The 14,611-nt window shown below is 45.3% G+C and overlaps 1 protein-coding gene across 1 annotated transcript in view; it reads left to right on the top strand.

The window, feature by feature from the left end:
- Positions 1 to 10,379, top strand: part of RNFT2 (ring finger protein, transmembrane 2) — a 26,965-nt gene extending 16,586 nt beyond the window's left edge. Inside the window, 4 exon segments of the mRNA XM_010170768.1 lie at positions 2,512 to 2,661; positions 7,151 to 7,216; positions 8,259 to 8,360; positions 10,245 to 10,379. Coding sequence (XP_010169070.1) covers positions 2,512 to 2,661; positions 7,151 to 7,216; positions 8,259 to 8,360; positions 10,245 to 10,379 — 453 coding nt within the window.
- Positions 10,380 to 14,611: the final 4,232 nt, after the last annotated feature.

Below are 14,611 nucleotides of genomic sequence, written 5' to 3'. Positions count from 1 at the left end.
ATTGTAGGGAACAACCCTTTTTTATAAACTTCTGGCTCAGAAAGAAGACTCCACTTCTGCTGCAGCCCTTTGTGGAATGACTCCTGATTTTCTAGGCACTTTTCCTAGTTTAAGAAAGGTCTTTGTGTTGCACTGAGATGCCTGACAAGACTTAGATTTCTGTAAGCATTTATTGTAGCACTGGTTCTCTGCTAAATGATGCTCAGCTGTCCTTGCATTGCTTTCCCTCCTCCTAGCTGTAATCTCTCTAATCTTATCTACAGGACTCTCTCAAGTGGTCAAGTGGGTGGTGTTAATGGGCTGGATGGAGAGATGCATCCATTTAAAACTTAACTGCACTCTTGTGAGGGTGTTCACAAGTTATCTGGCTGCTAAGATACCCAGATACCCTGCAGTTACCATTGAGAACTGAAGATCTGCATTAGATAAAGAAATTATTAAAGCTTTGTAAAGGGTGGAGATTTTCTGGTTAGAAAATTGAAATTTGTCACTTGCTGCATATTCAGTTTAGGACCACACTCTGCCACTTCCAATTCCACAGCTTGTCTGGACCTCTAGGGCTGCCTGTGACCCATCTTTCCTTATGTCTTGCTGTGGTCTCTAGTGTTTTTAGTGCCTCAACAACTTCTACTATAGAAGAATTTCAGCTTTGATGTTCCAAATATTGAATCCAGAAGTGCCATCTGATGCAATGAGAAAGTAAGCAGTGACCTAGCCCAGCCTGTTAGGGAAACAAGGCTAAATAATAATTAAAAAAAAAGAGATGAGTGTGAGCCTGGTGGGAGGAATAAGTCAGAGAAAGCAAACAGTTTACTGCCTTTAGCTTGCTGGGAGCTTTCATCAGAGCTGGCTGAGGAGGGGGAGGCAGAGAGCTGCCTGTGTGAAGGGAAGGAAGTGACAGCGTAGTCATTAGCAGACTGCGACCCTCTGTCACAGGGGCTCCTGAAATAGACGATGATGATATTGAAGCATGAGGCTGGATAGAGACCTCTGTGCTAATTTAATAAATTGCTTGCATTTAGGACTCCAGATTGTTGCTGTTACATTTTTGCTATGTGATGCCACCTGGGATTAACAAGGAGGAGGGGATAGGGGGGAGAGGAAGAAAGCAGCTCAGGTCCGTTAGCAACCGCTGGTGTGACCTCACTCCTTGTCCCGGGGGGGATATGAGATCATGAGAATGCCAGAGCTCTCTGAAGGATTCGATTTGTTCGGTACAGCAGGATGGCCTGCCGAGTGATCTCATCTCTGAGACCCTAGGGAAGGGCGCTAGCTGCTGCTAGCCTCATGGACTGCAGAGGACTTAATCCCCACTCCAAATCTCACCAATTAACAATTGACCTGTGATGACATCACTGATGACAAAGCTAACTGGGACAACACAGCAAAATTCCAGGGGAATTTCCCCTTCTCCATCATCTTATCAAATAATTTTGACATGTCTAAAGCAAATCTTTCAGTTCAGATAATGTCATTGCAGATTAAGCATAGTTCTGGGTGCACAACTTGCCTGACCTAGTGCCCTGTCACCAGTTCTCCCTTTTAAACAGTGTAAGACAGAACATAAACAGGTCCTCATTAAAACTCTAATTAAAAAATTAAATAGCCTCATTTAGCCAGCTTCTTAGTCTTAGATGCTTTAAAATAGAAATTATGTGGTAGAAAAAAATTCATTTCAGTTGTTGCACCTCATGGTTCTAGTAAGCCAGGAGGGAGTTTTTGTTACCTTGCAGGTCTCCTTCAAGAAAGGGAAGTTTCCAATTGGAATAAACACCTGAATGGCAAGGACAGCTTTGCTGAAGGTTTACAAAGGAAGTTGCCCATTCTTTGAATCTCTTTTGAGAGAGAAGTATTTCAACCAGCATGCTGCTTCTTCCTTAAGGTCCTCAGGAAGATTTTTATATCCCTGAGTTTAAAATGCATTGAGGGTTTGGTTTTTTTCAGAGCCAGTCTTTTTATCTGTGAACTGTACAAGAGCCAACACACACCTGAGTGGAAGGGGAAGGATACTGGCAAATAAGTAACTTGATTCTTTGGGATGATCTAGAAAGTTGTCGGGAAAACCATTATCACCTTGTATTTAAATCTCTGTACCCTCAGAAGGGGGTATAGGATTAAAGAGACTTACCTTGCATTCCTTTTCTCATTACTAATAGTATCTACAATTTACATCATATTCATCCCTGTAAGTCTTGGCCGCTGCTGCTGGCATTCTGTAGCACTGCAGAGATATGCAGTAAGGTGTATATCCATAACCTGCTCTAAAAGTTTAAGATTCAACAAGTGTAGAATGACAGAGCAAGAGGATCACTAAGAAACAATGAAGTGATAGTTATCCTTTCTAAGCACCCAGTTAAATGGCTGCAAAGAAAGCTGCATCTGATGAATCTGGTCTTTGCACTATTTAACAGTGCATACAAGTCCTATAAGCTTCCAGCCCTGCACCTGTTAATTGCTCTTCTTTTGAATTCCTGATAGTAATTATGTATCACTTCTGTGCTTGTTTTACAGGGAAAGTTTTATCTGGTTATTGAGGAGCTGAGCCAGCTGTTCCGCTCCCTTGTCCCCATCCAGCTGTGGTATAAATACATCATGGGAGATGATCCTTCCAGCAGCTACTTCCTAGGTGGGATCCTGATCATCCTATACAGCCTCTGCAAGGCAAGTACTGCCTCATTAATAACCTCTATAGGAGCTATAGCAAGAGCAGAGAAATAAGCACAGCTGAGGGGAACAAATACACCTTTTGATTGTTCCTCTCCCTGCCCAGGAGGGGAAGCTGCAGCAGCTGGGGACACCATGTGCTTTAGTTGCTGAAAGCATTTTGCTTCACCAGTATGCTGGCAGTGGTGAGCCAAGAAAGATCTGTGACTGCTCATACAGTGTTGCATCAGACTTATGAAGTCATTGCTGCTAATACCTTTCTATAAAGGCTAGAGGAGAATGGGAGTGAGGTACCAGTGCTGGAAGAGATGTTAACTGTCTCCAGACTTCTAGATCCAACACTGAAAGGAAGGTTGCAGACAGTTAAATGTTCCTCTCTAAGCTTTCATCTGTCTTTCAAGGCAGGGTAGGTACTCTGTCACTCAGTGCTGAATGCAGCAGGGACAGAGAGGCTCATACAAGTCCTGCCTAAATAAAACATGTAGTTCCAGCCCCATTCTAGGTCCTGGTCTGGGTGATACCAGTCCTGGATCTCAGTGATGGGCAAGACTAATGAATGTTTCCTCAGAAATAAGAATGTTATGAGCAGAAAATCTGCCTGTAATTATAAATGAATACATGTGACTTATTTAGAAGAGTCCCAAGTCTGAGGTCTAGAAATAGTTGTATTTGTAATTGTGTATTGAACTCTGCCTGGGGGCAGAGCAGTAGCTGTAACAAGCAGTGATGTACCTGTGTTATCCATCCTGCTGAGGAAGGCCAATGAGTCAAGCTTGCTGCAGGCCTGATGCTTGTCTGACTAGAAAGGAGCTATGGCTTTGCAGAAGCAGAGTGAAGACCAGAGAAGAGAGAATATATCCAAGCTGAAATAACTCAGAGGGGCTAATGAGTTGCTGAACAATACAGAAGTCACACTATAGCCCTTAGGTGAGATGTGGCTGCAGCTGCAGCTGTATGTTTTATAGGAATGGGACAATGCAACCCCTGCTGTCAAGGAATTTATAGTTTTTGTAGACAAGATAGGCAGAGGTCATGGGAAGTGAAGTGACTTGGTCACAGCAGGTCTGTGATCAAACCAGAAACAGAGCAAACATGCTAGAGCAGCAGGCATATGAGACCAGTGTAACTCCCTGCACACACATCTAGTCTCTCAGCTGTATCTTTCCTGCTCTTTACTCTGTGCAATGGGAGAAGATTGTTGTCCCTTTCAAAGATGGATTTGTCTGGAACCCCTGTGGACAACAGCATCCAACCATCCACACCATTCTGGCTTGTGGGGACAGGTATACAGATCACAATTACAAGGACAGATTTCAAGTGATCTTTCTCATGTCCCTTCTTGCAAAAGTTACTCAGCACCTGGAGAAGGGATGCTTACCTGCAGTTCTACATGCCATTCCTCACATTTGGAGAGGTCATCATAGTGTGAAGAAGTAGCAGGGGCCATCTTCTCCTTGGAGGAAGGGAGGTAATAGCCAGGCTCAAAGAGTCAAGATCTGCAGGTGGTGAGGCAAGTCCAAGATAAAGTCAGAACAATCCACAGATCAGGTCTGATGGAGGCAGCCAGGGTCAGGCAGTCCAGCAATGGCAGGGCACAGCGATGGGACAGGCTCAAGGTGAGGGTGGGAAGTCACTTCATGTGCTGGGGTGTCCATATCAGTGGCTCTGTAGCAAGGCACAGGCATGACTGAACTGGAAACTAGCACTTGCCCAGCTCAGACATGAACTGAGTCCTCCAGGGCTGAGCTTAAATAGAGCTTCTGGGGAGGGATTGTGGGTGGAGATTCCAGGTGAGGCTCTTCAGGGCCATGATGGCCTGTTAATACACTCAGGGCCTTGACAGGTAGGTGTAAGCAGTTCTTTATGGGCTAGCTTGATGTTTCTCTGCTATGAAGCCTTTATAGGTAGTGTTGTGATAATCTAGATTGGAAAAGCAACCTCATTTTGAAAAGTTCTGCTGATGTGTTATTTAGAAGCTCCATGAGGAGAGAAGGACAGCTATTTACTGGTCTTGACTATAACTTAGGACCAGGACTGTGTGAAAGTGCCTTGGCTACAGCCTATGCCTTTATCCTGCATATTTCTTCCTTTAATTCCTCTAGTTCATAGAGGTGTAAATGAATAGATAGATCAGCTGAAGGGTGATAGGTCCAGGAATGTGTCCCAGGTCATTATGTGGCAGCTACTTATTACCAGAGGCGTGTCCAGGTTAGGATGAGACATCTGCATGTTAGACACTTTGCTTAGAAGTGAGGGAAAGGTGGGAGCACACTCTTCCAATAAAGATCATTAAATACTAGGTGTGTGCATCCCATTTGCAATCACAAGAGTTACAGGACTAATTCCTTGCCTGAGACACTGAAAATATACCCAAAGGAGTCCACATTAGGAAAGCCACAAACCACATTAGAAAAACCACAGAAGCCAATTTGGCTCTTAGACCTTCTGTGCTGCTGGCAAAAATCCAGGGCTCAGCTCGGGCTGCTCCCTACACAAAGGGCAGGCTCCACTTTGAGCAGGTTGTATTTAGTGCAGGAGGTGGGAGCTGTCTTGGTGTCTCTGTCTGGACTGTGTAAACGTGAACCTCTGATTTTAATGAGTAAATCCCAGATGTTCATTAATAAGGGGCATCCAGGTCTTATTTTTTCCCTGTCCTGAACAGAAGCACTCACTGGCTGTGAAGCCATTTGTTGCAATCCTATTGCTTAGAAAAGCAGCTGATGCAACATAGACTTCAGGGCATGGGGTGATAAATGGATGTTAAAGAGACTCCTGAAACGTGCTTCTTCTGGAGGTACAGGAAACTCCAGAGGAAAAAAAACTGAAGGAGGAAAATGGACTGGGAGAAGAGGAGACATCAGAGCCAGAGCAAAGGCATTAGAAGTCATGTTATAAGCAAAGCAACCAGAAAAAGCCATGAACTGGACTGTGGGAAAGAGCTGATCCCTGTCCTTGTTAGAAGATGAAAAGTCTGTAGTAGTCGGCAGCCTCAAGTGCTAGTTGCTGACTGGAAGCATTACTGGAAGGACCCTGGGAGCCTTTTTACGTGCTGACTGGAAGCATTATTGGTGCCTTCATTTGATTCCACATCTATTGCATGATGATCTCATTGGCATTCCCTGCAGTGAGCCCACTTAATCATGCTAACCAAAAAAAAAAAATATATATATATATCTAGAAAGCCAACTCCAGGCATTCTGGTGCCTTTGTACTGCTCTGCTAGTCCACTGCAGCTCTGTGTATTCTGCATCACATCTCCCCCCACCCTCACTCACACAGGTGAGAAATTGAAAGGTCCTATTATGTCATTGAAAGGTCCCAACTAGTGCAGAGCTGTTCTTTGCACAATCATTTCTTCATATCTTTTCTAGTTCATGGTATCTTTCTCCCTGTGTCCTGCCAGATAGGGAGGATGAAGGTGGCATACCAGATTAGGTTTTTCAAGCTGAGTGTGTTCAGCCCCTTGATATTTGTAGGCAGTTTATAATCTTTTCCCCCTGCTTTTGTACTGCTCAGCCAAGCTGTAAATATTTATGTCTTTTAGTCTGTTTTCAGAAATCATTTTCTGCAGGCTCGTTTTTCTGCCCTTCTCTGAACTGCTTTTAGTCTTTAATGAGGAGCCCAGAATGAGCACTGCTCTCCAGATGCAGTTACATCATGTTTGCTGGGCAATGGAGGGAGGGGGGGGAAGAAAAGGACCTGGTGTGGCCCCTGCTGTTGGCAACTGCAAAGTACCAAGGTGCTGGAAACTCACTCCCTTGCTGACATTTGAAGTTTCTCACTCTTTAGGTGGATGGGACCAAATCAGCCTCAGTCCTGCTTCTCGTTCCTCACTCAGCCTGCTCTTCTCTTGGTAGTATTTAATCACTGCACTCCACTAAATCACTCTCTGCAGCAGGACAGGCAATTCACACTCCTTCTTTCATAATATCATCTGGACCCTGAAGTGCCAAGCTGTGTGGCAGGGTTGCACAGCCCTGGAAATTCCCCTTTTCCCCAGAGGCTGAGGAAAGCAGTTTTCTGCCCCTTCCACATGAACAGGCTGCCCTTCCTGCCCTGTTTCTCAAGCTACCCACAGTGTTTTCTAACCTCACTTCTGGGCTTTTCAGGTGCTCAGTTCTCAGGGTGGGAATGGGTCCATTTTAGCCCTTTCCTACCTAGTGGGCCTGGGCAATGCACCCTCCCCAGCCCCCTAATGTCTGCTCCTCTTCCTGTCCTGTAAAGTCCCCCTGATTTGCAGCCCATTGTTACTAGAGCTTTTTTGGCTACCCTTCTGCACTGTCAATTCATATTTATTACATATTTCATGATCACCATGAGATCTTTTTTGGCACCATTGTTACTTAGGATCTTTGTTCCTTCCAAGTATCCATTTGGAGAAATTGTTTCCTGAGTTTCTGGACTGTACACACACACACACACACGTACATGCAAACACACAACACATTTTGTGAAAAGTAGCTAAAATGGAGTTTCTTTATTGCAGTCTTTTGACATCTGTGGCCGTGTGGGAAGTGTCCGGAAGGCACTGAAGGTCCTTTGCACCCCACAGGTACGTAGTCATATGTGTAAGACCAGTTTCATAGGTGGAACCTTGTTACTGTTGAATGATGGAGCTGAAAATTGCCCAGCGAATTAGGATCACAGAATAAAATAATTTGTTGTCCCATGGCTGGATAAGCTGCTATGTCTTGTCAGGGATGTTAGGAACCTTTTCTGTTATCTGCCCTGTCCCAGCTGTGGTAAGAGCTTGTTGCTAGTCTGGCCTGCTTTGTCCGATTGGAAGCCCTGTGTAATAAGGATTAATCCACTGAGGCCAAAACTGCAAGAAGCTGACAGGACTTTGTGGTGCAGAGTGTGAGAACAACTTTAAATAGAAGTATGTAGTAATGCAGTGACATTAAAAGGGACCTGAGAGTGCACAGAAGTTAGCCCAGGCATCACATCATACAGTACTGATATTTAGATCTGTTGCAGTGAAATTCTGTGACTTATATTTCAAAATGATCAAATCAAAGAGTGACGAGGAAAGGAACATAACATCACAGAAGTTTGTTAGAGCTTGCCTTGCTTATTCTGTGGGCTTGGGCCAGTCATTTTTCCTCAGCATGTTTCCATTTCCCCTATTACTGTTACAATAGGAGAAGCAACATTTACCTTCCACATATTTAAAAAGAAACATGGGAAGCCTGTGGGTGCTGCTGCTGTTATTCTTTCTTCTATTGTCTAACTTGCTAATAATAATACCTCCCACTATCTAAACACCTCTGCAAATGATACTGAATTAATCCTTTCAGCTCCCTGTTGAGCTCATTAAATTTCATTATCATTGCTCCACAAGTGGAGGCACTAGAAGATGGAGTCAGCTCGAGGGGAAAACAAAACAGAGAGCACAGAGCTCCAGACTCCCCGTGTTCTCTGTGCTGCTCCCCAAATCTCCCTTCCCCATACGCAGTGACATAACCACGGTGTCCTTCCCAGGTCATGCAGGGAATCTGGGTGTGAAAAACAATGTCTGTGTGCATGCATAGCCACAAACCACTTTACATTCAAACCCTTGGACACTGGGATTTTGTTCCACCTCTCCCTAGCAGACCTATGGAGTTCGTGCTACCAGCCAGCAGTGCAGTGAGGCCGGTGACATCTGTGCCATTTGCCAAGCAGAATTCAGGGAACCTTTGATCCTTATGTGCCAGGTAAGACCCCAAGCTTCTCACATCAGGTTCCCTCGTTGGCATTCATTTGGTTAACTTCTGCAGCTGCAAAGAGGCACAGTTAGCCTAGGTGCTTCTAAAATCATTTGCTGGGTCTTGATCTGGGTCCTAGTGGTTATTTTATAGAATCATTGAATCATAGAATGTTGTGGGTTGGAAGGGACCCACAAGGATCATTGAGTCCAACTCCTGTCCCTGCACAGGACAATCCCAACATTCACACCATGTCCCTGAGGGCCTTGGCCAAATGCTGCTGGAATCTTGGTGCTTCTGATCAGGCTTGGTGCCATGACCATCTCCCTGGGGAGCCTGTTCCAGTGCTCCACCACCCTCTGGAGCCCTCTTCCAGATAGCCAGTGGTTCATGATAGCTGAGCCACTTTTTAGGGGTGGATCATAGCTATTGAGATGGAAAAGACCAGCCTTGGAGTCCAGGGACTGCCAGTTGGCAGTCTAGACCTTGGATCTAGAAGGCAAGACATTTTTATCCGACCCCTGGGGGGACTGGCTGGTCAATAGGCCAACTGAATTAACGAGCAGAGGGGTATAGACCCAGAATGAGCCCGATGGGTGCATGAAGACTGGTACAGCACCGTGTAATCATGGTCTGGCCTCTGAACACCTGGCCAGGAATAAAAGTAGTTCTACATGTAGAAGTTGGGCACTGCTGCCAGCAGCTGGGAATTATTTGTTTCTCATTTGGTAAACAATGGCAAAACCTAGAGCTTGAGAATGGCATGGACTGAGTAACACAGTCATCCATCCTCATCTGCTGCTGGTAAAACCCTTCAAACCCACCACACTGCCGTGGGTTCTGGTTACATGTCAGAGCCCTGCTGAAGGCATTGCCTCGTGGTGAGGCTGATGATGCTTCCCCAAGGTTTTCTCTTCCGTTGCTTCTAACTCCATCAAGCTCTGTCTGTTGGAGTTGAAGTTCTGCATCCTGGAGGCTGTCTCTGGGCTGGTGTGTGCTGGAAAACCTTAGGCAGAACGATTCAGCTGTTTCTGGGGATGGAATTGGTGGGATATATGCTCTCTCGTGGTATCATAATAAAGCTGAAGAACCCTTTTTTGGAGAGCTTTAACATTCCCATCTTTGTGACAGGCTTATTGAATGAAAACAACTCTTACCATTCCTGTGAACATCTGTGCAGATGTTATCAAGCTGTAAGCCCCAGAGAAGCTATCTTTGTATGTGCTTCTCAGAGTTGAGGTTCTGGTGAGTAACATTGCTGCTGGCTCCACATGTGTTGAGGAGATCTCAGCTTCCTACAGCTTCTAATGCTCCCTTCTTGCCTGTTCCTGCTCTTCCACTCTGGGCCTGTCCCCTGTGCTGGACAGCCGTCCCTCCTGAGCTCTCTTTGAACCCAAGGCAGGCTGGAGGGAGAACCCTCTTATGGCTCAGTGTACAAATGAGAGGAGAAGACAAGGGGTGACCACTGCCATTTGTAGAGAAGGGGAAACTGGGACTGCAAAGCCACTGACTGGGACTGGGTGATGTGAGCAGAAAAAAGCAAATGTAATAAGGAGCAGGGGGAAGAAAAAGGGGTTGTTTGAGCAAAGTAAAGACTTGTTAAATAACCCAGGGAACTGAGGGTGGAGACATGGTAGAGAAAACCTTTCAACTACTTTGTCAGCCCAAATGTCAGAGGCCTTTTTCATGTTCCTTTCTGTTGCTATATGAGGAAACAGAGTACTGTGTCCTTCGCTTTGGCAAACTGTTGTGCTAGTAATGCTGGGATTTATTTTTCATATCATGTGGGCGCTGCTGATCAGCTGCACTGTCCACTGAGCTTGAACCATGGACACTGAGTGACGAGCCTGGACCTGCTGCCCGCAGCGTGATGATGCCCTTTTGTCTCCACAGCACGTGTTTTGTGAAGAATGCCTCTGCCTCTGGTTCGACAGGGAGAAGACCTGTCCTCTTTGTCGTTCTGTCACAGTAGAAACCCTGCGTTGCTGGAAGGATGGCACCACCTCTGCTCATTTCCAGGTGTATTAAAACCAACACACACCGACCAATGGAGTAACAGGTGCAGAGAGAAGAAAAAGCTGGAAAATCTGATGATCCCATGTCCCTATTTAGTTACCTGTGGATTTGTTGTCTTAGTCTTCCTTCCAGCTCTGTTTCTTCAGGAGCCAACAGAACAACAATTGTTACTAGTCAGAAATTTTATCCTCAAAGGCAAGAAAGATGTGGTTTATGTTATGACAAACTCCATGGCTGGGCGACAGCCAAGATGTTTTCTTGGTTATAAACTTCCTGGGATGTTTTGTATTTTTCTGTCCTTTCAGTATAGATAAATGTTGCCTGGATAAGGAAAGCATGCTGTGAACTGCATGTGTATAACATGGTGTACTGGAAAAAAGCTGTCCTCTGCCTCAAACCACTGGGGAGGTTCTTCACATTAAATGGCACCACCTTCCTTCAGTCTGCAGCTTCACGCTATTACACTGTCGCTGTTACGCTCTCTTTAAGAACTCTTCCAAAACAGGGCTTCAGAAACACATGTCCAGAGTTTATCTGGGGTTGGGGTTTGCTCTTCTCAGTGATGTCCAATGGTAGGACGAGGGGCAGTGGGTGCAAGCTGGAGCACAGGAGGTTCCATGGAAACATAAGGAAAAACTTTTTCACTGTGAGAGTGACGGGACACTGGGACAGGCTGCCCAGAGAGGGTGTGGAGTCTCCTTCTCTGGAGACATTCAAAACCTGCCTGGACACCTTCCTGTGTGACCTACTGTAGGTGATCCTTCTCTGGCAGGGGGGGTGGACTGGATGATCTCCTGAGGTCCCTTCCAGCCCCCACCAGTCTGGGATTCTGTGGAGAAAGGTCATTTCCCAGCGGCTGTGTTTTTGCAGTTGGTTCCACAAATTGCACGTGTTGCCATCTTAATGCAGTGTCAAGGAACTTGGGAAAGACCAGACCAGTGAAGCTGGAAATGACACTTGCTTTTCTGGGGAATGTTTTTCCTCTTTAGTTTTCATCATCAGACTTTCTGATTTCTGAGTGTATGGGGAGAACAGTGGGAGACAGGGAGAGATTAAAACCGAGTTTGATTTGACTCAGTGAACAGTTAAGGTCCTGACTTAAGAGCATCTCTCAAATTCAGGTATCTCTGCAATACACTCAGCACTTGAGGCGGGGCTTATTGGCTTGAGAGACCAGCACTGCTCAGCATCCAGAGCCTGACTGGGCCCAAAACCGAGGAGAAAGGTGCCCAGGCAGCACCGAGTCTGGTGCTGCTGATACCAGAAATGCTGGGGTGTCAGGATCCAGCCCCCCTGGAGAGCCTGGATTTCAGTGAGGCTTTACAAGCTTGAGGGCACAATTGTACAGAGGCAGCTGCATTGTTGCAGGAACCAGCCTGGTTCACACACAAGCTGGATAATCCACCTGTGATGATGGTGGAGACTTGATTGTAACAGCTCTGCTTCAGAAAAAAGCTCTTTGAGGAGATACCTCGTCCTGTCAATGAACGTACCTGACAGTGCTGCAGCTTCCGCCTCTGCTGAGGGGGCTGCACTGGCTCCTGCATGCAGATGGAGTTGCTGTTTGTTCGCTGGAGCTTTCCCTTCCACTAACCCACCTCTGCTTTTTGCTGCACGCCCAGAGAAGGTGTCTCTTGAGGCACCTGTGGCATCTTCCATGCTTCTTACTATGGAAATGGCCCTAAGGTTACAGTCCCACTTGAGTGGATCATCGGGAGGAACTGTACCCTGGGGGAAATGAGCCACTGCCGCCTTCCCCTGCTGCTGAGAAACTCCACAGGGAGAAGAATTAAAGCAAACAGCAGATAATGGTAACAGGATTAAGGCTCAACGAAATAATAGTTCATTATGGCTGGAGAAGAAATCAGGAGAGGCAGAGCCTGAGCAGGGAAGATAGTCCAAATGTGGCTGGAGAGATACAGGGAAGTGAGAGGAGGAAAAGCTTTACTATCCAAAATGAAGGGATTTGATTCTTGTCAAATGGATCCCATGGAAGCGGAGAGCTAAGCTGAGGAATCCAGTGGCTGCCTCCAGTGGGAACAGCCTTTTTGAGATGCAGGAAGAGTGTTCAGTAAGGAAGGAAGAAAGGTTTTTAGTGGGCATAAAAATGTTATGTGTGATAGTCTGGTATGTTCACCAGGAAGAGGGAAAATTACTCATTCTGTGGGCAGGCAATTTATGAAGGGTTTCAGTGTCAGTTTTCAGTGCAATGGCAATTAATTAAGGGTTGGTGGGATCTGTTTTCAAAATGTTTGAAAAGCCACTAATAATTCTGATGGCTTTTCTCTAAATGCTCCTGGAAAATGCATTTGGAGAAGTGTATGAAATGGCTGATGTGAGCCTAACGCTACAGACAGCATTTGATACAGTTTCAAAATCACTATTTTCTATGTGGTGATAAGGAAGGAAGGCAATCAAAGGGAAAATACAGGGAATATTTGTTGCCATTCTTACAGTCCTTCTTTTTTATTTACTTTTTTTTTTCTTTATTGAATGATCTTGCACAGTTGTCAGTGTAAGAAGGAAGGGACTGTCATCGTCATATACTTGAAACACAGCCCAAGGACTCAGAAAGATCACACAGCAGGACTTCATACCAGCACAGTGGAAGAATTGCCACGCCCCACAGATGTTTTTGATGCCCACATAAGACCCCCTGCACCAGCATCATCATTTTCTAAAGAACTTCTAAAGATTAATTTTTCCTTTGCTGCATCTCAGTGATTCCTTCTTGATTTTTGCTTTCCCTCACTCTAAGGCAGCATTCTGGTCCCTGTACAGAAGTCCAGCTCCTCTGGTGACGTGTTTGGTGGGATCTGACACCTGCGTGCTGGTAACCCATTGCAGTTCTCCTCTGTCTCAACAGAAATCCAGGGAAGCTGTTGTTTGGGTGACATTTGAGTCAGGCGGCTTCTGCTGCTGTTCACACCGATAGCTCAGTGACAAAATCTGAGCCCTTCCTTATGGGGTGAACCTGAGTCTGAGAGGACGTGGGTGCCCAAGACTTGCTGGGCCATCCAGTGCTCCACTTCCCTGTTAAAATTAACTAGTGCTAAAAAGAAGGTGACATTTTATGCTGTGGGTATTTATTCAACTGGAAGCACAGCAAAGATCAGCTTAATTCCTGCAAGGTAAAAGAATTTACTGCTGTTATATAGCTGTGAAATTGTAACAACATCCTCCAGTCCCTGTTGTGGCCGGGATGCTGGGGAAGCAGCAGCTCTGTGCTGTTTGCGTTCTGTCAAACCCTCCCTCGGGTATGTTCTGCTGATGGTTTTGTGAGGCAAGACAATTCTACCCTCTCCTAGAACACTTGGACCAGAAAACATAGAGAGGAAACTTCAGTTCTAATGACAACTGATCAGAATCTAGAATGGCCTGGATTGGAAAAACCCTTGAAGCTCATTGAGTCCAACCATGAACCCAACACTGACCAGTCCCCTATGACTAACCCATGTCCCTCAGCACTGTGTCTACACAACTCTTCAATCCCTCCAGGGATGGGGACTCCACCACTGCCCTGGGCAACCCCTTCCAATGCCTCAGAACCCTTTCAGCAAAGAAATTCTTCCTCACATCCAATCTCAACTTCTGTTGATTTCCATGAGAAAACAGTTAGTCTTGTGGAAAGAAATAATCCACTCAAATTTCAGAGGGGAAATAAAAACAGGAGCCTTTTTTTTGCCATTGAACAGTTATTTTTCTTTTTTTTTTTTTTTTTAATAAAGTCATTATAAATATGTACAAAGAGTCTCAGCATATGAAATTCCTTTTACAAAAGAGAGAAGCCACATCCAACCATAAACAGGAGCCTTCATGAACTCACATCAGCAGTGACAATATGCTTTGCTCTTGCTTTGGTGAGGGTGGAAACTCGCACAGTGACTCTGCCAGAGTTTACATCCAACTAGTAATAAGCCAGTAATGTGCAAGGAATTGTGTATTCACTGCGTTTCATCTGGTTTATTCTGTTAGCAACGCATCTGGGAGCTGACTGGAAAATTTAAGGACTAAATGTTCTAAGGACTAAAGTTGATGGGAAGATTTTCTTTCTTGTGATAAACAGTGGTCTTCAAATTGATTGGAAAGGTTGTGCTGTGAACAGCCATGAAAACTAAATCCTGTCATAGGTGGGTGGCATCTGTAACTCATACTGGATGTAACTAGTAATGCAGTTGGATACCCAGATGCTTTCAGTGAATATTTGTCAAGCTCCAAAGTCACTTTCTGTAAATATTAAAAAA

The sequence above is a fragment of the Antrostomus carolinensis genome, unplaced genomic scaffold (assembly GCF_000700745.2).
Source record: "Antrostomus carolinensis isolate BGI_N321 unplaced genomic scaffold, ASM70074v2 scaffold27170, whole genome shotgun sequence".
NCBI lineage: Eukaryota > Metazoa > Chordata > Aves > Caprimulgiformes > Caprimulgidae > Antrostomus > Antrostomus carolinensis.
This window is presented reverse-complemented; position numbering and strand designations above follow the sequence as displayed.